Consider the following 26209-nt stretch of genomic DNA (forward strand, 5'->3'; position numbering starts at 1 on the left):
GCTAAGAAGCGTAACGTTCAGTGGCCTGTTGCATTCCCATCATGAGACATAACAATCTTATTCAACTGACCTCGACTTTACGTACGACACAACCAAGGGCCTACGGTGCCATTGTCAAATTATTATAATTTTCACTTGTAAGGTCAGACAGTCCTTCGCCGGGTGAATTATGCAAAACACGGATATTTCAGATTATCTGTTTCCTATAACAACAACATGTCTCTCGATTCTGTTTATTGCCTCTGCCTATGGCGAGGTCTTTCGAAACAGTGAGAGAATTTTACTTCGTCCTCTAGTGCCACAGAGGTCAAACGATTCCATGTTACCCGTTGAGTAAATGCTTCACGACATCCATGACCGAACTCAGAGGTGTACAACAGCCCTGACCAGGCAGCACAGTATCATATGCTGTGTCCCTAAGTTGAGGGTTTCATCTCTCTGACCCGGCACTTGGCTGGTTACAGAATAGGGAAGTTAGCTTAAAGACTTTGTTTACTTATATTGAATTACAAGTGGAAAAATACCGTTGAAATTCAATGCAGAATATTTTCTCTTGTTTCTTATTCCTTCGCACCCTCCTTTCCAGTCCTTTATCCTTTTCAACAATTACACTGCTCCCCCCTTTTTTCATGTAAAATAGTAACCTAAAAGGGAACTAGCACCGTAAAGGTGTAAGGCACAGAAACATAGTTTTCAGAATATCTGATGTTTGCACGTTGTTTTAGTATTTATCAGAAACAGTATGTTCTGCAAAAACTTTTAAGTTACATACAGCGAATTGGGTAAAATTCTGTTATGAAAACAGTAGACGTATTTCATTTAAGCGTTTTAAAAATAATGCATAATGTTTGTAGTATTTCTCTTTATTAAGAAACCAAATTCAAACAAAGTTGTGCCGCAGTGTTTAATGTTATGTTTCGTTTTATTAAAGTGGGTGTGTGAGAACAGGATGTTGACGAGAATATTTGGACCGAAGAGAGATGAAGTTACGGGAGGTTGGAGAAAACTACATAATGGGGAGCTTCATAGCTTGTACTCTTCTCCAAGTATAATTAGAATGATCAAGTCAAGGAGGATGATGTGGGCAGGGCATGTGGCACGAACGGAGAAGAGGAATGCATATGGGATATTGGTGGGAAAGCCAGAAGGAAAGAGACCACTGGGAAGACCAAGGCGTAGGTGGGTGGACAGTATTAAAATTGATTTCAGAGAGATCGCATGGGATGATATGGATTGGATTGATCTGGTGGAGGGCTCTTGTGAACACGGTAATGAACCTTTGGCTCTTGAGTAGCTGCATAATTGGCGGCATCTCAAAAAGGGCTCAGCTCCATGAGTGATGTGTGAGTGATAAGCTTACACTGATTTTAATTTCATGCATCCTGTTGTGTTATACACGTATTATACAATTTCTTTATTAAAGCCGTCACAACACAACTATATTAAGGTCAGTGCCTAGTTTGGCACTGCTACATGTTTCGGCTATTAAAAGCCATCATCAGGCAAATACATGGCTAACATACAAAGTACTAATAAATTGGATACAATAATATTTATTATATTAAAATACTTGGCGTACAAATACAATAAATTAGATTATATAAAACAAAAGTTATAATATAAAAGAAGAATAAAATCCTTCGAGTGATATTTTACATCATCGAGTCAGTCGTTGGTTTTTGTGGTTTTGTTGTGTTACCACGGACAAACTGGAGTATTCTATATTTTGTATTATATAATAAATTGTTCTGGAGTCTCGTGATGTAGATGGAGTAATATTAATGTTAATTATTTAGTCGGTGCCTCATCTTACAAAGTATTGTCCGTTTTGTAGGGAACGTAAACGACTCCAATTTATTAATACTGCAGTTCAGTGGTGTATATATGTTAGCCATGTATTTTGCCTGATGATGGCGTTTAATAGCCGAAACATGTAGCAGTGCCAAACTAGGCACTGACCTTAATATTGTCGTGTTGTGACGGTTTTAATAAAGAAATTTTACATTGATTTAATTGCTAAATGCTGATTATTGTAGTTAATATAAAACTAATCATACACATATTTAATTTATTCCAAAATTCCAACCCTTTGTTGTTCCTCTGCATCTGACTTGCTTTCCCGGATTTTAAGGTTATGTAATACGTAAACTAATTTCGTAGGGCAAATAACACTGATTTTAGCTCATTACCATAATCTGCATACTTATTGGCCTTCTATGTGAATATCTTGGTAGTAAGACTAGCAAACATCTCCAAAGAGTTGCATTTTTGGTTCTTGAACAACACAACCTCTGTTCATACTTCAAAGTTCTATACATTTCCAGCTTTCCCACCCTGAAAAATATGAACACTAACCAAGTGAGATACGAAATCAAAAATTAAAATGCCGTGGTTCTCTATTTATTTTCTTCTTATAGGTTGTGAACTTTGATTTTGTGACAAGCTCAATTACTGTGTCATAGTTTCTAATATGTACTGTTTCCAATATCACTGCCTACCTAATAAGACAACACCTGCCATCTGGTGATAAAACCAAAACTCTCTCCTTCTACAGTTTAACAATCGCGTAAAAGCTGGAATCAGAAGGCATGTGTGCCCTGGAACTGAAAACTTATGTGTGATTCTAACGTAAACCCCAGCTTGTACTTGACAGTAAAGTAAAAACAGAATAATTGGATAGTTGCTTTCTGTGTTGTCACATGTACATTATTCTCCTTGGTTTCTATTCTTCCTCCTGATACTCCTTTTGAATCAATTTGTTTTACTTGGGCATTTTATTGCCACATTTCAGTCTGCATATTCATTTTCCACTGCCAACGTTCTAATAAAACAGCAAAGTGTTTTAACAAACACAAAAACAAGAGCATTCGGCTGTGAGCCTTAAACCCTTAAGGAGATAAAAAGTTTAACTCAGACATATTCAATATATTTTTACTTGTATCTTAACTCATGCATAAGTCATACGAATGACTGTTTCAGAGAGTAAAAGGCAAATACTACAAACATGCAAACATCCGATAATCTCAAAAATTCAAAGCCTGTGCCTCACGCCCATCTGGCACCAGGGCCCCCGTAATCATCCCTCAGATGACACAATTTCAAAAATGGAGCCTCTACTGGTGTAATTACACGAGTATTTCTGCGGCGTGAGAACATTACATACATGCACATTCAGTAAAGTGTTGCAGATGTCGGATTTTGATTAAAATGCTCAGTTCCTCATGAAGTTTGTAAATGCTCTAGTACCTCGAATCTTAACTCTCAACGGTACACGGTAAAATGTTAATATATGAGGGAGGGTCAGTAAATAGGTCACAAATAAATATAAAACGTAAAACATATAATATTCGAACCTGCAAAAAACATTCATTTCTCGACATATCCTCCATCAGCATTGATACATTTGTCCCATCGCTTTACCAGTGCGTCGAACCCCGGAGCATAGAAATCTTTTGACTGCCGTTGCTTCTGTCGCAATATCAACAGGGCGACCTTGTCGGGCTTCATCTGCAAATTTCGAACGTTCTTTAGAAAATTTCTCAACCCAGCTGTGAATCGATTTACGCGACAAACACGACCGTAAACAGGAAACATTTCTTTATGAATGTCCTCTGCATTGAGTCCCTTTTCCCACACAAAAAACGCACAACAGAACGTTGCACTTCGTTAGTTTACTCAAGTACGATCCCCATTTTTACGACTGAAACTACCTCTGAACGTGCGCATGCGCATCTGCTACCTAGACTGTCACGAAGCCGGACTGTGCTGATACCTAGTGATACACATAGAAAACCTACTATGTCTATTACAGCTGCTTTACTTCCATTTGTGACCTATATACTTGTACTTATTTTTAAAATTGTTTATAGTTTAAATGTTCAGTGCTGTTACTTGATATCCCTCTATTTGTTTTAAAGTCAAAACAACATTAAGCATAGCGTAACATGTGTTAAAATATGAAAAAATATAGCAGAGTCTTAAGCTACCAGAACATAACCCTTTATGTCTCATGTTACACAACATATAGAACCAATTTGGTTCGTGTCCTTTTAACAGAATGTTTTGAACCATACTTCTAAATAGACTAATTATAATAATTTATAAATGTTTTAATAAATTCATGCACACCACAGTAACTGTTAAAGGATAATATTTTATTTTTATCACATTGTAATAGTAGTGTATGTATTGATAATGACCAATAACATTGTAAGAGTAGTTTCCGCATGTACTGATATGTCCTTCTGAAGATGGTCGCTCGGCTCGAAACATATAAAGGATGAAAGATTAAAAAAACACAACATACATCAATCACACTGGATGGCGTTAATAATCTTTTACACTGACTGTGTTCAGTAAATCGCCACGCTATGAAGACGTATTAGGAAACAAAGGTATAGTTCCAAGTATCCTTACCCTCGACAAGAGGAGGCGAGTGGTCAGCTTCACTCCCGGGCCGCGTTACACCCCGGGGAAAGTGCCCTTGGTACTCATTGTATAGGAGGCTGAGTGGGCCCTAAAACCGGTGTAAACGCAGCGTAGAAAAATACCTCTTGTCCCTGCCGGGAATCAAAGCGAATTCCTCGGTCTTCCAGTCTGAATCCTAGTTACTATATAAGCTATCTCAGGTACAACTTCAACTTAAAAAAGTCCTTAATCCCTAACTTTTTGGGGTGGGAGGGGAGGGGTTACGATTCTGTCAGTCTCTGAGACTATAAGTGTATAGTGACTGATAGAAGAACGGCGAAAAAGGTTCTGAAGAACGCGCCCGTGCCATAAGTGAGGTTAATATCCCGGAGTTTACCTGGAGGGACTGAGGAAATGCACGCGATTCGAACACAGCACCTCCGGAATATGAGACAAACCAACCCTCTCGGTGTAATGTAAAAATATACAAGTTTCAGTACCACCTACCGCCATTCTTTTCTAGCATCGTGTGGAAATCGTCGAAGAATTTAATTATCTGTGACATTGTGATGTGTTGCCACCTATCGGTGCTGCTTCAAATTAGGGTACTGCGCTGCTGCAACCTGCAACACAAAAACACCATAATCAAATGGGTGAAATGAACATTACACATTACGGGGGCGCATTAAGGGGGAGGGCGTAGAGAGAAAGCTCCAAGAATTATGCCTCAGTATTAGGTCAGAAGCCAGCTACACGCTCTGTTCGTTTCACCCTCACGGAAGTAGGGTGATTGCCGGTCTGACTGCTGTGGCGGAAGACTTCTCCATTCCGGGATTCGAAGTCCAGCCCTCCAGCCAGTCGTTTTACTAACTTAACTCTAATATCGCCAATCATAGTGACCGCGCGGTCTAAGGCACGGAATACCTTCTCTCGCTTAATGGTAGGCTAAAATCCACTTCGAGGCACGGATGTCTCTCCGCGTTTATTCTGTTTGTTTTCCTGTGTAAGTAGGAGCCTTGAGATGGACTGATCCTCCAACCAAGGAGTCCGACCGACTGTCTGTAGGCCCGGCAGTTCCAGATTAATTCTGATTTTAAAAGGTAAAGAAGAAGAAAATTAACACCCAATCACGGCTTCACCTCCGATATACCTCCCAACGCGAGAGTTATATGAGGGCTGCCAAAGTCCCTCCAAAGGTCATTAACTCTGAAGATGGCAACAGCCGTCAGTCTCGGACCGGTGTGCGCCTTGGAAAATTTCCAATGGTGTGCAAAACCTTGTTCTGCATGTGCTGCAATTTTAAGCGGTAGGTGTCTTGCCGCTAATTCCCAGGCGGGATAAGCGTAAGTCATTACTGATCTGATCAGTGCCTTGTAGAGGGTTAGTAGATGTTTGCGCTTAAACTCTCACTTCTGAACTGGGAGCAGATTCTAATAAATGTTCTGAAGGCCTTGGCTTCAATCATTTCTATGTGAAATCTCCACGTATTCCTCTTACCGAAGATTACACCCAGATAGTTTACATGATTGACAAAGGGGATGTTCTGTCCATTTAATTTAAGATGACCCTCAGGGGGCCTAAATCTATGAGAAAAGTAGATTGCTTGAGTATTATCTTCATTGATTTTCATGTTCCAGCGCTCACACCACGTCTCAATAGCACTGGGACCTCGCTGCAGCTTTCTGAGAACAAAACCCTTTTTGCGGTCTGTCGCATATATACAGGTGTCGTCAGCAAAGAGACCTAGATAGACACCGGGTGTTTGGGACGTATCGTTTATATATAGACTGTACCGTGTGGGGGAGAGAACAGAACCTTGTAGCACTCCTGCTTGTATATCCCTTGACGTAGACATTTCACCTTCGACTGAAACTCTGAATTTTCTCTGAGAGAGGAAAGAGCTAATAAGATTGATTAGGCTGATCGAAATTCGTAATGTAGATAATTTATATAGCAAGCCAACATGCCATGTTATGTCAAGGGCTTTTTCACTATCCAAGAATACAGCACTTGTAGACATGTTATTGTTGAAATTTAAGGTTAAGTGGTCCGTAAGCCACACACGTTGAAGTCTCGTGCTATGACTGCCACGGAAACCAAACTGGCTTGCATTAATCGTACCTTTTTCTTCAATGTGCTTTTGGACTATTTTCAGAATAACGTTTTCGAATAGCTTGCCTATTGTAGACAAGAGGCTAATCGGGCGTGAATTCAGAGGAAATTTTGGGTCCTTACCGGGTTTCGGAAACGATATAAACTTTGCTTCCTTCCAAGGCTTTAGGAAATGGAACAGCCGAAGGCAGTGATTAAATAAATGTGTCAGATCCTAAGGCATCCGTTTAGAATACCATCAAGTCCATAAGCCTTTCGCAATTTTAATGTATTTGTTAATTTATGTATGTCACAAGGTCGTACTTTCCCCAACGGAGAGCCTTCTACGGGTGCAAGCAGAGCTTGGACTGTAGTCTCCACCTGTCGCACATGATTTTCGTCACACAGGTCATGAGATGTGAATTGGTTTTCTGTTTTATCAAACTTTCCAGACAAGGTATGTTCTTATCAAGGTCCGAGAGTGTAATTTTTCTTGCCTGTATGCCGAAGCTATAGAGGCGATAAAGTAGCAGGCCACTTTATCGGCTTCTTTCTCCGAGTTAATTTGGATTCTAGGTGAAATTAATTCAGAGGCCAAGCTCTGAAACGGCTTCCAATCTGTGAATTTGTCAACCGAGTCCGAAAGATTCCTAGTTCTAATATGATCCAGCAAGTGGAAAACGATTGGTAGGTGATCTGAGTCCAGAATGTCAGAGACAATGACTTCTGACAGCCGGACATTCTTGTGCACAACAATATCGAGCACGTCACCATTTCCCGTAGGAGAGTAATGAGTGGGACATTGTGGTGATAAAATTTCAAACTCATTTATATGCAGTAAATTCAGTAGTTTCACGACTGAAGGGTTGGAAACTCCAAAATGGATGTTTAGCATTCAGATCTCCTGCCAATGTCGACTTATGTCTAAAGCTTAAGAGCTCAGTGATATCAGCATCATTCCAGGAGTTGCCTGGGGACTTATATACTGCTCCAAGTAACACTTTACGAGTACTACTACCGATCGGTATGCAAACCCCTGTGGCCTCTACTGAAACAAGAGGAGGCAGGTCTACATGTTTGTGGGGAATGCCTTTTCTCACTGCAACGGCAGTTCCGCCTTTTCTTCCTGGAAGCGGTCAGTACGATAAAAGTGACAATTTGGAATAAATAACCTCTCATGGGGTTTGACATGCGTCTCTGAGAGAAGAGCCACATCTATATGTAAGTCTTGCAGCCGTTTACTGAGCTCATAGCACTGCCTCCAAATGCCATTTGGATTAAACGCTATGAATCTGAGATGCCTATGAACTCTAGCAGCCATTTTGTTGCATTAAATTGAGTACCATTTTTGTAATGATCATTATCCTGTCTTCCTGTGATATAGCTCCACCGAGCTCTGTCATGATCTGATGCACTGTAGTGGCTACAGTGTCACTGCTAGACGAACTGGGAGCCTGTACTGACAGACCTGTTTTCTGAAATTCCTGTTGTGGCACCTGCTGCTGCGCTATAGTGGCTACAGTGTCACTGTCAGACGAACTGGGAGCCTGTACTGACAGACCTGTTTTCTGAAATTCCTGTTGTGGCACCTGCTGCTGCACTGTAGTGGCTACAGTGTCACTGTCAGACGAACTGGGAGCCTGTACTGACAGACCTGTTTTCTGAAATTCCTGTTGTGGCACCTGCTGCTGCACTGTAGTGGCTACAGTGTCACTGTTAGACGAACTGGGAGCCTGTACTGAGAGACGTTTTCTGAAATTCCTGTTGCGGCACCTGCAGCTGCACGGGGTGCCGGACGCTTTTCCCCTCTGTCTGCGGTGCCTTTGGTTGCTGTTGTTGATTGTCTTGCCGCAGTGCAGCTGCGTTGTATTGCCCTGGTGAGGTGAACTTAGAGAAGAACGTCCTCCCAGAGGATCCCTTGGGAGCACGCTTTGCTCCTCTCCTTTCGCATGGCTGCAGCCTCAGTATGACGCCGGATGAGGTTTCTCTTCTTCTACTAGAGTGCAACTGCAGCAAATCGGCGTAGATTCTGTATTCAACTTTTCGAGGCATTCCCTACGAAGGTGGCCACCACAAACATCGAAACCTCAGACCTGCCCGTAGGTGCTCCTGATATAGACTACACGGACCCAACAGAGAGCACCGCCTCCAACAATTCCCCTATTGTTGCTTTCGTGTCTGTTGCGGCGGTCACGTTATTCGGTTACCATGGAAGTGTGCTTACAGAGCCACTGCCTAACAACGGCCGTCTCTTCTGGTTCTGATTCTAAACCTTCAGCAGACATACCACAGTAAGTCCAACATAAAATGGGAACCAAAACTGCTGTACGGAGATCTCATTGGACACACGGGACTTTTTTTCCCCGCAAGCTACCTACTAAAAGTATGTCGTGCCCTCAATGACGTTTCTGAGAGACAATAACACTACAACATTAATTTTTGTAAGTGTAAAGTCCGGTGAAGCTGGAGCATATTTATGAAAAAATTGTGAAAACGAAATTTGCCATCTTCTGGGATATAGCGCCAGGTAGTCTGTATATGAACCGACGTTTCGGATGAATGTATAACCTCCATCTTCAGGACCGAAAATCAGCCAAACAGGTGGAGGTGATACGTTCCTCCGAAACGTCGGCTCATATACGGACTACATAGCGCTATGTCCCAAAATATGGCAATAACTATCGCTGTGAGAACCTCATATCCTACAAATTGTGAAAATATCACCTTAAACATTCTATCATTCGCCATTTAATTTGTAAAACTATATTTGTGATTTAAACAATAAAAAAAAATATGAATATGCCTCTTTTATGTAATTTACAGTGTGATACTTTTAAACGAAATCACAATTTTAGGAATATTAACGTCACGTATAAGAACGCTACAGCCATTTTGGCGAAACTCGCATGCGCAGTACGCAGTGTACAGAGCGGGTGGTGGAAAAAAGCATGGCGCCTAGCTTACAGAAACATATGTCCTCGCTGGAGGGTTACTTCAACAACCCAAAGTGAGTACAGCCACAGTTCTGGGTGTCTGTAACATGGACGTCTGCAGAACCGTTCAGGTAGACAGGGAATATGAACATACTAGTACAGAAACACGTTCGCTGGTCGGCTATCTTTACAGATGCCAGTACAGCAGACGCTAATAACAGATTGAGTTCAGATCCACCCAGGTCACTGAGCAAACTGGTACAAGAAACTGGATGACGTACAGTAGTTGTGGCGAAGGAGAGACGATATCCCAGTTACTTCGCCACAGAGTGCGTGTTATTTAACAGTTCGGTGGTAACAAGCCAATGGACTGGGAAAACCACGTCATTACAGTGAGTGTACGCTTGCAAAGGTGGGGGACGGGCCCTAGTTATGTCAGACGTGACTTCTATCTAGTGATGTGGTCCCATCTTACCGGTTATGTGAACTCTCATAATAATCACATATGGTCGACCCCATTTCATTCCAAAACATTATAAACGCGGAGTCCTATACTGATGTAGTCCATAAATTCCCTAAATACATCGATCGTAAAGAAGATATTGCCTAAACATGGTTACAGAAGCCGGTCACGGTAGCCGAGCGGTCTGAGGCATGTCCTGCCTTCGCTCGCTCGGAAGCCGGGACAGTGGGTTCGAATCCCACACAAGGCACGGATGTTTGGTATGTGTATATTGTGTGTTTGTGTGGGTCTGTGTTTAAGTAGAGACCTTGAGACGAACTGATCACTCGTCCAAGGAGTCCTACAGTCTGTAAAATGATCCTGAAACTGAAAATCAGAGGCCTGGGCCAAAGGGGGCTATACAGCCAACGAAAAATATGGTTCCATAAAGACAGAGCAACATTTCATACAGCATGGGTGATTATGCGCTTGCTAACCCTGTCTTTCGGAGATCGAATCATTACGAGAGAACTATGGCCCCCAAGCTCGCCGGACTTGTCACCATCAAACTTTTTCTATGTGGCTACCTTAAAGACAGCATCTACTGTAATAGGCCCTAAGTTCTCATCACGAAAATCGCCATACTGCGCATGAGTGAGGTCAATGGTGATAGCCCTCTACTGCTTGACGTTATTTACATTCCCAACATGGAGCTCTCGTTTAAAAAAATCACCCTATATTATTTTTTTATTACCGTGGATAGCTCAGTTGGTATAGCTACGTGATACAGGCTGTATGGCCGGGGTTCTATTTCCGGCAGGGACATAAGATTTCTTCCTTCCACACAGCGTCCAGACCGACTCTGCGGCCCATCCAGCCCTACAAAATAGGGACCGGAAGGAGTTATTTCACAAGGGGTAAAACGGTCAGGGTGGTGGTGAAGCTGACTATTCACCTCCATCTAGTGCTGAGATCAAGAATGGTGGTGCTATACCTCCACTCCCCCATACGTCTTCATGGCGTGGTGCTTAATTACTTGATCACAGGGACAATTTACCTTTTCATCTTTACTAATCTTAAGTATTAATATTAATATATTTAATTGTAGTTGTAACTGCTCTTGTTGTAGCTGTAAATCGTATTTGCATTGTACTCATTTTGTGATGTGTCTTTTATTGGTTGTGTAGTTATGTATACTGTTTTTGAGTGTGGTGTGTTATTTTGTGTAATATGTGTTATTTGTGTGTTGTGTCATACTATAGTATCACTGACATCGGGTAAACCCATTTTCAGTTTAAATAAAATAATATAATTCTGTATTTAAGAATCCCGTTGCAAGCCACATTGAAACATCTATGTATAACACAGTCCGTCAACAATGCAACAAATTGTTCTTTTCTCTTCCATTTATATTTTAACACAACATGTTTCGGCCTTAGATGGTCATCTTCAGGTGTCTTAATATATCAAAACTGCTACACTGCATTAATATGCGCCGAAGTCACACGCTGTAGTCCACTTAATCAAAAAAAAAAAAGAGAAAATCCATTAAAACTATCTATTAAAATTACTCATTACTTTGGTGAAATTCTATTGCACCTCACAAGGAGTGCCGTCCACTTGTTTAGAACTGTATGTTTCTCTCCACGCGTTTTGTTGCAGCAGCTTGCTCTTCTGTCCGGCAGCCCGTTGTTCTGTTACGTCTGCAACATGCTCCTTGCTTGTGCGCTGTTCCTCTAGCAGCGCGTGTTGCTGACTTCACTGCCGACACGTGTGGGTGAAGGTGCAAGTGGAAGAAAAAGGAACAATTGCTGCATTATTGAAGGACTGTGTTATATATAGACAAAATAATATAATGATACGATATAATTAGGCATAGATATTCTGACTAAACAATCACATATCTCAGTGAGTTATGCCACAGGATATTGTAGCGTGTCCAATGCTTCTATGTATGCTTTGTTTGAATATCATGCACTACCACCGTCCTGATAACAATAATTGATAACAGACCCCTTGTGGCTGTTGTTAACGGCACATATAGAAGACCAACGGGATTACAAGGTATTATCTATACTTGCTAACGTAAGAGTAAGTAAAAAATTAATGCAAAGCTATCCTTTTAACAGGCCGTGAAGGCCCATAGGGTTGTGACACGTCGAGGCTCCCACTTTTTCTAGACAATCGGCTCACAGATGGCGGTAATGTTAAGTAAAACTACCCTTGTAACAGGCCGTGAAGGCCCATAGGGTTCTGAGACGGCGAGGCTTCCACATTTTCTAGAAAATCGGCTCACAGATGGCGGTGTTTAAGTAAAGCTATCCCTGCAACAGGCCGTGAAGGCCAATAGGGTTGTGAGCCGTCGAGGTTCCCATATTTTCTGGACAACTGACTCAAAGATGACGGTAAGGTTGTCAGCCCTACGCGCTGGCAGCCCTTTACCCCCAATAATATTCAAAGAATATACCTGGTACTCATTTCTGTTAGAGGCTGAGTCGACCCCAGGGCCATAGTGCGGCTGGAAGGATTAGGTAAATTGAAAAAATCCAATGACCTCATCGGGACTTTAACTCGGAACCTTCCGGCTTGTAGCATAGTGCCTCAACGAACTACGAGCCCATGACTTTCAGGGCGGGGGTTCCAAGCAGAACCCGTAAAGCTTATTTTCCTACAACAAAGACTTGTAGTCCTGCACCATCTATTACTAATATTCATATCTAACTGCACCAAATGGCAGCAACACTTGCGAGATTCTCTGCTAGTTGTTTTGATGTCAAAGCAGCAAATGTAAATGTAAATGTATTGTCACGTTGATTATAATCCAGGTTTGGATTCGTGATCGGATTTATTGCACACCTACAAACCGCACCGTCCTCAGTCGCGGGCTCATGTCCTCGCAGGCTGGCGGCCATCTCACACCAACCTCCTACTCTTCTAACTGCCGTCTCAGGACTCTCGTAAGTCAAAGTTATGTTAGACCGACGGTCAGTCGACCAGTGCGTCTCGGTGTCAAGCACCCATCTGGGACCCAAGACCAGATTTTCATTACTCTTAGACTGCTGTGGGTCTGATAATGCGGGGCGCCTTCTCTAACCACGGGTCGTTTAGAACTGCTGCTGACACTCGCCAGCGCAGTCATTCTCGGGTCCGAGTCCCGCGGAACTCATGACTATATTTTACTTCCTCAGATTCCAGACTCCCCCAACCTGGAGGGCCAAGTCTCTGTAATTATATCCCCCAGGAATAGGGTGGCCCAGTTATACTCCCCAGGCAGTGGATTCCCTTTTCGTCACCTCCTTAGACTTAAGAGGGCTACGGTGGAGGTATCTGAACCCGCCTTCAAATAAACTATAGGCTCACATGTTTAGACAATTTTCTTCAGTCGTCGAATTACTCTGAAGACAGGAAACACGCCTACGAAATATGCTGAAGTAAATATTTCTAAAAGAGTTTTGTCTTCGGGGATCTGACGCCGTGTAATCAACTGGAAGTCAACAGACGTTGAACAATAAGCAAAGCAAGAAACCAACGTGAATTATGCACAAAGCTGAGTTTAGTGAATGGCTTATTCTTGTGAAGGTTTAGACATGTTCCTCCGAAACGTCGGTCGACTTTCAACGGATTACACAGTGTTATAGCCAAGAAGAAAACACTCATCGTATTCACCGCTGTGAGAACCTAAAATCCTGAGGTTTTTACTAGTTATCCTCAGTCTTTCTTCGGAAATGCTGGGATAGAACCATGACTAGGTCACTGCTTCTTTCTTCCAACTCTTTCTCGTTTGTAAGTCAACTATTCCACAGACGAGCAACACGCCATGTCCTCACACGAGTTGCACCGAGATAGAGCTATTTCACTGTACAGACGAGCAACACGCCATGTCCTCACACGAGTTGCAAAGTGCACTGATGTTGACGATGGAATTTTCGAAAATGTTTTATACTAGGTAAACTGCACAAACTTTGTCACTTGAACAGTAAATACTGGCATTGTAAACAGTACGTAATATTTCTTTCTTATCAACAATTTTGCAGCCGATCATAGGGACCGCACGGTCTAAGGTATGAACTGTCTTTGCTGGCTCTAACGCTGGGATCGCGTGTTGGAATCCCACTCAAGGCATGGATGTCTGCGTGCGTTTATTCTGTGTTTGTGTTCTGTGTGTAGGAAGAGGCCTTGCGACGGTCTGATCCCCCATCCAAGGAGTCTTAATGGCTGTGTATAGCATCAAGAAATTGAAGAGAAAGTGGCCAAGTCCCAACATAGGGCTGTAGGGCCGCCATAATAATAATAATAATAATTTTGGGAATGTAAGTGAAACAGCTCTAGTCTGAAGAATGCCTCCCGAATGCTGAGTTAATAAAACTTCAGGAATGAGACCATCGTAATTTCCCCTTAAATGTAATTACGGAATGGCCTTGGTTCTAATGATTAGTGTTCATTTCTCACGACTGTTCCGGACATCACAAAGGCTACTACACGGAAAATTATGCTTATTACAAAAACATTCCGAAGCAAACTAAAACTTCAAGCGAAGGTCAATAAGGCTACAGATACCTTCCAATCTTAATAGCCGTGTTCATCAAGGCCACAAAGCTTTCCAGACTCTTGGCAGGTAAACATAAGTGTGTCGATACAGGCGGTTAGTCACTGGCTTCCCACCGCGGCGGCCCGGGTTCAAACCCGGGTCTGGTCAAGTGGGATTTATGGTGGACAAAGTGGCGCTGGGGTAAGTTTTCTCCGAGTACTTCGGTTTCCATTGCCAATCTTCATTCCACCAAATTTTCCATCATCATAATTACCCGGGGCAGGTACAATAGGCCAATCAGTGGCCGCCGTGCTGAGTGCACCCAACTGGACTCCCCCCCACCACCACCACTATGCGAATTTTTTTTTTTTTGAGTGGGTCAAGACAATATTTACCTAAACCCCAAGAATTCAAGGTTTCTGAGGGACGGTTATGAACGATGTCCTCTGTTGCATCAACTTCATTTGGGCCCTTAACACTCTGAAGCCTGAAATCCGTCTAAATACCACGGGTTCCACCTTCGGGAGTCGGGATAGCCCAGTCGGCACAGCGACTGGCTATGGACTGGATTTCGAGACTTTTCTCCACGTTGTCCAGACCGGATCTTGGGTCCACCCAGCCTATCCAGTGGGAACCGGTGGCTCTTTCCCCGGGTGTGAAGCTGACCATTCACCTATAGCTAATGCCGAGGTCAAGAAAATGTGGATCTATACATCCACTCCCACATACGCCTTCATGGCGTAGTGTTTAATTAGTTAAGCACAGGGCCAAACTTCATGGGTTCCACCTTAATGGGCAGTGCATGTATCACGCATGGGCATTTTCGTGGGAAAACCAGAATGAAAGAGACAACTAGGAAGACTAGACATAAAAGGGATGATAATTTTGCAGCATATAGAGACCCGAAACAGACGACCAAACAACGTCCGCTCATAGGCAACAGATTCTCAATAAGCAAAAATTGAACTACAACAGAGGAACGGTGTTTTCTACGCAGTCCGTGCCTAGATGTCATAAGGACATCTGGAGCAATGAATCAGTGTCCCGTGTGGAGGCGGGTTCGAATACCTCCACCGTAGCCCTGCGAGATGCAGCAGGCGACGAAAAGGGAACCCAGTGCCTGGAGGTATAGCTGCGTTATCCTGCTCCTGAGGGATATCAATGCACGGGCGTCGCCCTCCAAGTTGGCGGAATATCGAATCTCAGCCAGTAAAATTTGGACATGAATCCCGCGGGACTCGGACCCGAGAATGACTGCGCTGGCGAGGACCAGCAGCAATTGTAAGCTACAGACCCATCCGCTCGTCAGAAAGGATGTTACATAAGGACTATGACCACAACGGTTCAGTTAAAAATAAACATTGCTAGTGATGAGTCTTTAAGAGACTTGAAACCAAGACGAACTGATTGGAGGTAAACCGCTAGTCGTAAAGTAACTCTTGACTTTGACTCTGACAATGAATCATTTGTGAAGTATCAGCGAGCGGGCAACGACGTGAGCATAGAAGCTTAAGAATCTCCATTGTTACGATCCGATAACAGGAAACGACTAGTGAAACCAGACCAAGAAGACTTAGCGTGTGCTGCATGTTTTGTAAAGTGTGAAGATTAGCGATAGCGCTTTAATTACTTGTAGTTATAAGCTGTGAGTATAACTGCTCGATATATACAATCACCGTTCCAAACCCCGTTTAGAGACACTCAAATACGTGACAATATTAAAATGGACCTTATATAGGATGGGGTGATATGGGATGAATTGATGTGGCTCAGGATAGGGACTGGTGGAGGGCTCTTGTGAACACGGTAATGAACCTTCGGGTTCCATAATATGTTGAGAATTTCTTCAGTAGTTGCGTGACTGGAGGCTTCTCAAGAAGGGCTCAGCTCCACCGAGCCAGTTACGGCTTCCAGTTCACAGCAAACACTGCCGAGGGAAATAGTCGCTGTTTAGAAGTGAAGGCAGAGCTGTCCTTGCGCTGAACTCAGCATAACGACATGAAGATGTATGGGGGAGTAGAGATATAACCAAACGCATTCTTTTCAGGGGTTTTAACGAGGTTTTCACCATGAAGACCACACAGGGTCACGGTGGGATGATGGATTAGCAATTGTAAAGGATCTGGAAGGAAGCGGTCGCGCCATAACCGAGGTAGTATCATTATTTGGGAGGAGTGCATAGAGAAAAATCACGAAAACCTCAGGATAACAGAGTATCTCGGTCGAGATTGGAACCGAGAACCTCCCAAATAAAAGTCTAGAGCATTATCTCTATGTAACGCTTTCGAGCCAACACATTCTTAGCCCCGGTGGTAGATGGATGTGGGCAGCTTCTGGATCCGGCAGTATTATCCCTGGATAACGAGCCCCGGTACCAACGTGGGTCCCGGATTCGATCTCGACTCGATGGTGAAAAGAAATTCCTTACCACTGTCGGGAATCGAATTCCGGTCGACACACTCATATAACAGTTATTACAGACTGCTGAGTAACCCCTCCCCCCAGTTCTCCAATTCCGTGATCCATAAAAAATGTAAGGTTGCCCTTGTGCTTAACTAATTAAGCACTAGGTCATGAAGACGTATGGGGAAGCGGATGTATAGCTCCACATTTTCTTGACCTCGGCACTAGTTGGAGATGAGTGGTCAGCCTAACGCCTCGGCTGCTTTACTCCCGGGGAAAGAACCCTGGTACCCATTGGATAGGAGGCCCCAGCACCGGTCTGGACGACGTGAAGAGAAAATTATTGACCTTGGCGGGACTCGAACTCCGACCCCTTGGTCGTCTAGCCCGTAGCCGGTCGGCATTCCGACTGCGCTATCCCGGCTCGTCCGTGAACCATATGAAACACATAAACACGTTTTGTGGGCAAAGTTTAGAGGTTCGGAATGTTGCAGCAGGCGGCACGTGCGTTAAGAAGTAAACTAAGTTATGTTGGCAAAGCGATTCCTGTTCTATTCCCAGGTCTGAGTATCTGATTCACCGTAATGAGAATTGATGTTCGTGTAATTGTCCCTCTCTCTGCATACAAATCTGTAGCGTAACGGTGAGATTCCTTTGTGGGGATGTGTGTGCTGCGAGTTCGTCGCAAAACTGCGGGGCGCGCTAGCATTAAACTGACAGCGATATGACAGATGGCGTTGCTAACGGCGATTGGGATGTCACGCGTAACACGTTAATATATTAGTATAGATCGACTGGGTAGGAACAGGCATTTCCGAGTGACTACTGCTAGTTGATTTAGCGACACACTCTTTGGAAACAGAAATCATGTGCCTTTCATACTTGTATTTTGAGAGAACAAACGCACGTCTCTGCTCTCCGCCAGTTCCAAGGTTCTAATAATAATGATGTAATTACAGTCTAAGCTTTCTAGAGCTCAAATATCCTCGCGGCAAGTGGAGAACTGAACGTTTCTTTAAATTCATTCGCTTATGAATTATTTTCGTCTACTGTCCTCATTCATAAATAGAGAGGCCTTTCAGATATCGTCATGTTTGTGTTTTCATCCTAATGACTTCTCAACCAACTGGCGGATTTTAACTGAATTTCGTAACTCAGTATATTCTGCTATGAGTGTGCCAATGCCAAGGCCGTTATGCCATCATTAGAAAGTTAGTGCATTCTATTTTTAACGTAGTTCCGGCATTCATAAGCTGATGTATAATTTAAACTGAATTACCGAAAACTTTCGTTCCGTTAGCTATCGACATAAAAGGTGAAATAACCTGGTTCGTAGAGTGGGCGAGCTTTATGAACTAGATGTCATGAGAGGCCAATCAACTTTCAAATATCGTACCAAAAACATTTTTATGGTCGAACGAAAACCTCCGTTTTCCGTCTAGAAACGTATTCACATTTTCAATCGTGACATCCACATGACAGGATGGATCAGTGCCACAACTGAACGGCTGCAGAAACAAGTTTGCTCTCTGTACACGGTGAATGAGCAGAAGCAAATGTTCTGTAAATATTTGTACGAAACATGTCCCAGACTACAGGTGAGCGGGTTGTGTGTGCCCAACCAACAAACAGGTTTTTTAAATACATTTCTTGGGTTTTACCTACCGCATTCTTCATATACTGTGTCTCAAACATTTTCGAGTCGCGCCATCTTCACGTACATTACTGTAACCATAATTATAACCTTAGAACATTCTGCTGAATTTCACGTTCTCCCTGTGATGGTTTTCTTTTAGTTCCTTGGGGTGGGGTGAGACTGAGTCCACTTACTACGTCTGGCACTAACTGGCCTATTGTACCAACCCCGGATGATAGATGATGATGAGTGTGGAGCAGTCGGTGGAATGAGAATTGGCAGGGGAAACCGAAGTACGCGGAAAAAACCTGCCCCAATGCCACTATGTCCACCATAAAACTCATATGACCTGGACTCGAACCCAGGCCGCCGCGATGGGAAGCCGATGACTAACCACCTGAGCTATGGCACGGCCCTTCTCACTTCTGTAGTTCGGAGACAGGCCGAAATTTCGGGGAAGCATAGGAACAAACAGAAGAGGGGGCAAAAGCAGAGGTGTTCCTCCGAAACACACGACGTTACGGCCCAGAAGACGGAATTGTTGAGAAAATTACTAATTTATTGCATGCAGTGCGAAACACAATCGCCAAACCGGAGATACTGTTTGAAGTCACAGGACGTTTCTTCATTAACGTTATGTATTCAAAGTACGACGTATCTTAAAAGACGTTCTTAAGCGACAGAAGTTTTGCGTCCACTTTGAAGTGTGCCGAGTGGCACATTATTAAACGAGTCGGTAACAGGAGACGGTCACAGAGATTTCAACGAAACTCAGTTGCTAAGTCGTGCAGAATATGTCTCAGTATGTATGTATGTGTACATAAAGATGGACTCAGCGTGAGTTCTCAGTTACACAGAAAAATATTTCACATCCTGACTGTTAAAAGCGCCCATTCTGTTAATAACTGAATCATGGTTACAGACTCATAAACGTCATCTGAGAGAGCGCTTTGCTAGTAGCGGGACTTATCGTCTAGCGATTCTGACGTAGTTACAAGTGTTCCCCGATTATGAGAAAAGAAAACTGGTATATCAAATTACGTCTGCTTGTACGTATATCTCCATGTATGTATGTATTGTCACGTGTATGACTCGTGACTACAGACAAATATAACAGCCTTACTGGTTTACACACTATAATGGATCGCTATAACTGCAGCACACATAAAGACTATTATGTCTTCACTAGTCCTTTTCTGGCAACGGATCTAACAAGTCGTTTTCTGGCAAAAGATCTAACAATGTCTTCTGTTAACGTCCTTACCGGCTGGCGAATATCCCACAACTGACTCACTGTTCCAACTAACAGCCATCTCACACCAGCCTTCTACTATTCTCTTCACTAACTGCAGCTCCCAACTTGTTCCGCTTATAACATCTTGACACGGACCGCGTAGAAAACACCGCCTCATTGTTGTTCGTGTCCGTGGGAACACGTTTGTTTGTGAAGTCGTAACTCAATAGCGGCTGCTATATATTTGCTTATCTCTAGGTCGTTGCCCGGCAACGGACCTGCATGCTATAGCAGGTATGTCCGCATGTGGCCCTCGCTAGTGCCTGAAGTGTTGGACGAATTTTGTTCATACTGGGTGTTCAGGAGTTCATCCATCACACAGCGGTGCCCCCAGGGGATCAGAACATTACAGTTACAAAAGTCCGGGCCCTTCAGATAGGCAACAGAACATAACACGGCGATGTTTCACGAAAATGGCTCTAACGATTCTGATTAAAGTCCAGTAATTTGTGGCGATCGTGTCTTTACTCCACTCGGCACAGGTTGGTACCTTCACGAAAATAACGGTTCGCGCACTAAATACTTTTACACACATATATTAGGCACTATCCGCACAGCGGTTAATTGTGAAACAGTAACTTTTGTGTCACTCTGTACACAGTGAGCTGCTATGCTGAGAGGAAACAGTGACTTGATAATTTCCAATAAGAGAACGCTATCGCTCTACACGGCCTTTTCGAAAGAACACAAACCAAACCACGGCATTCAGCAGTGAAAAAAAAAATATGCAAAAGTAAAGCTATCCCTGTAACAGGCCGTGGGGGCCCATAGGGTTGTGAGACGTCGAAGCTCCCACATTTTCTCTAGACAATCAGCTCACAGATGGCGGTGAGGTTAAGTAAAGCTCTCCCTGTAACAGGCCGTGGGGGCCCATAGGGTTGTGAGACGTCGAGGCTCCCACATTTTCTCTAGACAATCAGCTCACAGATGGCGGTGAGGTTAAGTAAAGCTCTCCCTGTAACAGGCCGTGGGGGCCCATAGGGTTGTGAGACGTCGAGGTTCCCACATTTTCTCTAGATAATCGGCTCACAGATGGCGGTGGGGTTAAGTAAAGCTATCCCTGTAACAGGCCATGGAGGCACATAGGGTTGTGAGACGTCGAGGCTCTCACATTTTCTAGACAATCGGCTCACAGATGGCGGTGAGGTTAAGAAAAGCTATCCCTGTAACAGGCCGGGAAGGCTCATACGGTTGTGAGACGTCGAGACCCCCACATTCTCTATACTACATCTAGATACGAGATGGCGGTGAGGCTGTCAGCCTTGAGCGCCAGCCGCCCATGACCCCCAGATATATTCCTTGTACTCATTTCTGTTAGACGCTGAATCGATCCCAGGGCCATAGTGTCTGAAAGGACTTGGTAAACTGAAAATTCGAATGACCTCAACGGGAATCGAACCCGCGACCTCCTCTTATAGAATAGTGCCTCAACCAACTACGCTACCGCGTGCCCCCCTCCAATAATAACAATAATAGATCTAAAGAGGCAAGTCAAGGACGAGATGAGCAGGGCACGTAGCACGTATGTTGAGAAGAGAACTGCATTAAGGATTTTGGTAGGAACGTCAGAAAGAAAGAGGCCATTAGAAGACCTAGAAGTAGGCGGGGGGAAAATATTAAGATGAATCTTAGACAGGGTGGTGTGGTACGGACTACATTGATATGGCTCAGGATAGGGATCATTAGAGGGCTATTGTGAACACTGAAATGAACCTTCGGATTCCACAAAATGTTGGTAAACTGGAATACCTAAGCGACGGGTAGCTTCTCAAGAACGACTCAGCTTAATTGAGCTGTAGTTAAGCAGTACGGAAAGATTAGTTTTCTAAGACTTCTGGCTTCCGGGATAAAACGCAGTGTAGTTCACTGAAAGTCAAATCGACGTTTCGAAGAAACATTATCGCCTGCATCTGCGTGAAGCAGGTAGCAAGCCTATTCTTCGAGTCTGCCGGTTAACTTTCAACGAACTGCTGGTTTCTGACTTGTGACTGAGTCTGTACCCTGTAGCAAACAGGTCTCGAAGTAGTGGATCTCAGTTCCTTTGTTTAAATATAAACTGCTCGGAACCTTCACACATGCAGTGTCCCGGTGGTCGTGCTCCAAATCATCCTAAGGCATGCGGCAGCGTAGCTGGTTGAGGCACTATGCTACAAGCCGGAACATCGCGGATTAGACTCCCGATGAAGTCACTGGATTTCTTTTTTCATCACCCGCACTATGGCCCTGGGGTCGACTCAGCCTACATCAGAAATGAGTACCAGGAATCGTCCTGGGGGTAAAGGGCGGCCGGCGCATAAGACTGACAAACTCAAAGCCATCTGTGAACCGATTGTCTAGAAAATGGGGGAGCCTCGACGTCTCACAACCCTATGGGCCTCCACAGCCTGTTACAGGGATAGCTTTACTTAGCCTCACCGCTATCTATGAGCCGATTGTCTAGAAAGTGTTGGAACATTCCCTGCCCATCTCATACAGCTTCACTTGTTTATTATGTGGCGATGAGGCTCATGATTATGAAATTTACTAAGCCTATTATTTTCTTCCGCCTGGGTCCAAGCATTCTCAAACGCCCCCATGAAGTGTAGGCCTACAGCAGCACCATCTTGGATAGATAAGTTGGTATAGTGATGGGCTCCGGGCTGGACGGCTTGGGCTCGTGTCTCCACAACATTCAGATAGGCATAGCGGCCCACTCAGACTTCTATGTAAAGGGTAACCAGGGTAAAGTGGACGTCGCCTGATGCCGACTGCTCATATCCATCGTTGAGATCAAGAATTGTGGAGCTACACCTCCACTACCCCACATTTCTTCACGATATAATGCTTAATTACTTAAGCGGGGTAAAGCTATCCCTGTAAAAGGTCGTGGAGGCTCATAGGGTTGTGAGATATTGAGGTTACCACATTTTCTAGACAATCGGCTCACAGATGGCGGTGAGGCTAAGTAAAGCTATCCCTGTAACAGGCCGTGGAGGCCCATAGGGTTGCAAGATACTGAGGTTCCCACATTTTTTAGGCAATCGGCTCACAGTTGGCGGTGAGACTGTCAGCCTTACGCGCCGGCCGCCCTTTATCCCGAGCAAGATTCCTCGTACTCATTTCTGTTAGAGGTTGAGTCGACCCCAGGGCCATAGTGCGGCTGGAAGGATTAGGTCAATTTTAAAATCCAATTACCTCGTCGGGAATCGAACCTGCGACCTTCCAGCTTGTAGCATAGTGCAACTTTACCTATAGTGATGCACCGTCCCTGGGTAGCCACACTTTTCGCCAATCGGATTGGAAATATAACATACAGAAATAGCGTGCCTTGTGGAAGATAATATGGGCCGATCGTCCGCCAAATTAACAGGTCGTTCAAGACAAAACCCATCATCACTGTTGCCAACTAAACTCACATTCGTTGCCAAATTTTGGCATCGGTGCCAACGGTTAGCCATCGGTGCTTCTGGTGGTAGTGGGGAATGCAGACTGCGTGTACAGTCTGACCACAAAAATTTTAACATTATTATGAGGAATATTCTTGTCCGCTACGTGTTGCAGTGTGGTCTGATAAGACAGAATAAAACAAAATGGAATTAAAATATACCTCATACCTTCAAAATGCGTTTCCGTTACAAAGACCGGTAAGTTAACCCTTTAAAGCCCAGTGGTTACTATATGCACCACCTGCTATAACATACTGTCACGTGTATTAGTGACTAGAGATGGGTTTTAGATTGGTAATTAGATTTCTTCAGTCGCACCCTTCTTCCTTGACTGCCTATTACTGCCTCAATTATGATCTAACTGGAGCCACAGTCACTCACCCTTATATAGCCTCGGGTAGGACCCCATAGAAACATGTCCACTGCCTAGCAATGGACATCTACTGTTGTCGCGTATTGTTATAGGCTTTACCTAGCAACGAGCTGTTTACCTAGAATCGGTCTCCGCTGGAAGGTGTTTATCGAGCCCGTTGCCTAGCAATGGGTCTATACATCACAAAACTAAAACTATTATTTAGAGTAATTTCAGAATGAGTGCGCTGGCGAGGACCACCAGCAATTGTAAACGACAGACCCATCCTTTGATCAGTAAGGATGTTACGTAAGAGCTATAACCGCAAGCGTTCAGTCTGAAAATGAAATTACTGGTCGTGTGTCTCATGGGGTTTGTCGCCAAGACGAACTGAGTAGCGGTAAACCGCCAGTCGTAAAGTAACTCTCACTCTGAGACGGATCTGGCTAGGAGGCCAGGGATATACCGTCTTCAGTCGGCGGTTAGAAAGTGCAGTTCTTGAGTCGTAAGGCTGCGAGGAATAGTCCTCGTTAGAAGACTGTAACCAGGCAACAACTAGTGGAGGCTGCAACAAGCTCAGAATGGGTTAGAATGGTTTGTACAGCGTTTTAGTTACTTGCAAATTCGAGTTGCAAGTATGCAACAAATCCGATTAACAATCCAAACCCCGTCTATAATCACTTAACTCGTGACAATAAGAAACAGACAAATAACTTTTTTCGAATGTTAAAGCAAATGTTTCACATAGTAATTATCATTTTGAAAGGCTAGATCCGAAAATATATCCTACAGTAAGTTCGATATGGAGCATGTCGTAGAGACAGTTACAATTCTATGCTGAGGTAACCTGCTACTTTTGTCCAGTCGATTACAATTATTCGTTTGACGTACGCATCCCGCCACTGATATTGGCCGGTTATGTATTTATTACTCAATCAAACAATGTGCTCTAAATTGTTGACTTGTAAACGTATGTAAACACCTGATGAGAGCTATACATTGGTGAAAACACGTTGTATCATGAGTTACTAATTTAGTGTCCAGCGCATAATAATAATAACCTTGCAATTAATAAGTGCACAACAGAACGACAAACAGGCTAAGAGGAGTAAACAACAACGTTACACCGAGTCCCGCGAGTATATTCTGATGACATCTTGAGCTGCTGATGTTAATGCTGTCCGCATGTCGGCAGTAGTGTCGACATTTCAGAAACACGTGTTACCAGAAACTCTGACTCTGTAAGGGGATTCACCCCCGTGTGGAGGCGGCAAGTCGTAGAAGGTGACGAAAAGAGAACCCAGTGCTTAAGGGTATAACTGCGTCAACCTGTTCCTGTAGGATTTAAATACAGGGACATAACCCTCCAGTCTGGGGGAGTCGGACCTGAGAATTACTGTGCTAGCGACGGGCCAACGACAACTGTAAACTACAGACCTATCCCCTAGTCAGAGAGGATATTACATAAGGACTATGAGAGCAAGTATTCAGTTGGAAAAAATGCTGGTCGTGAATCTCAAGGGGCTTGTCGCCAAGATGAACTGATTGGCGGTACAGCGCCAGTCGTAAAGTAATTCTGACATGTTGCCTCCATCTTCACGGACGAAGTGAGTGACTGATCATGGTATATACAGGGTTATTCACGAAGTTTTACCCCGGCTTATGGTACATATTCCTGGGGTTATTTCCTGCAAAATTTCCTTATAAACTTGTGGTGGATTTTCAATAGTTACGGAGTAACAATAGATTTCGAAACTCATCATTGTGAATGCAGCGCTATGCTTCAGCGTGGGCGCCCATACGTTCCAGTCAGCTATATCAGCAGATAAGGTAGACCGGTTTGAATGTTGCGCGTAGGTAGATAGGCAGAGCGGTTCATACGCGTGCGACGCATTGTGTTGACGTGCAGGGAGACATTTTTGAAAATCTTATGTAAATCCAGTCGTCTTCTAAAGCACTACAGGTTAAAGGAAACAGATTGATAGAAGGGTGTGATATGCAACCGTTGGTATGTTTGCAGAATGGGATGCTGAAAATAATGTAATTTTGTAACACAAAATCGACGAAAAATTTTGCACAATGCAAAATTAAGAAATTAAAAAAAATGGTTTTAGAATGCTTCTTTCCTAAAACATTAACGATTTAAAAAGTGTTTGTATTGTATTTCTAATTTGTTTTGACTGAAATTCGAAGAAAAAAAGATTTTTCGCCAGTTTTCAAATTATTGTATCTCTTTAATTATGAGTTTGATACCATTAGTATATTAACATGTTTTGTTCCAAATTACCTCAAGAATGGCCTCCCTAAGTGGGGGTAAAACTTCGTGAATCACCCTGTATAGGTTTCGGTCCAACAGACCCACGGGGAGAAGGGTGGGAGGATGACGTCCTGTCATGGACAACAGGGACAGTACACAGGGACACAAAAAAGGTACATTTGTCCTTATGCTTACACTAATTAAGCATTACTACATGAAGACATACGGGGGAATGTATGTATAGATCCACGTTTTCTTGATCTCGGCACTAATTGGATGTGAGTGGTCAGCTTCACGCCCCGGCGGCTTTACCCCGTTATCCATTAGATAAGAGGCCGGTTGGGCCCCAGAGCCGGTATGGACGTGAAGAGAAAATTCTTGACCATAAACGGCCTTTTTAAGGGCAACAGAGTACACCAAAAAGTTTGATGTCAACCCTCA

General features: G+C 43.6%; 1 protein-coding gene across 1 annotated transcript in view; it reads right to left on the bottom strand.

The window, feature by feature from the left end:
• The window catches only part of LOC111862520 (elongation of very long chain fatty acids protein AAEL008004), a 144575-nt gene that overhangs the window by 49148 nt on the left and 69218 nt on the right, over window positions 1-26209 (bottom strand). The window contains exon 2 of the mRNA XM_023847991.2: window positions 4915-5030. Coding sequence (XP_023703759.1) covers window positions 4915-4972 — 58 coding nt within the window. The 5' untranslated portion in view covers window positions 4973-5030. The remainder of the gene's footprint in view (window positions 1-4914; window positions 5031-26209) is intronic.

Source organism: Cryptotermes secundus, unplaced genomic scaffold (genome assembly GCF_002891405.2).
Source record: "Cryptotermes secundus unplaced genomic scaffold, Csec_1.0 scaffold1084, whole genome shotgun sequence".
Taxonomy (NCBI): Eukaryota; Metazoa; Arthropoda; class Insecta; order Blattodea; family Kalotermitidae; genus Cryptotermes; species Cryptotermes secundus.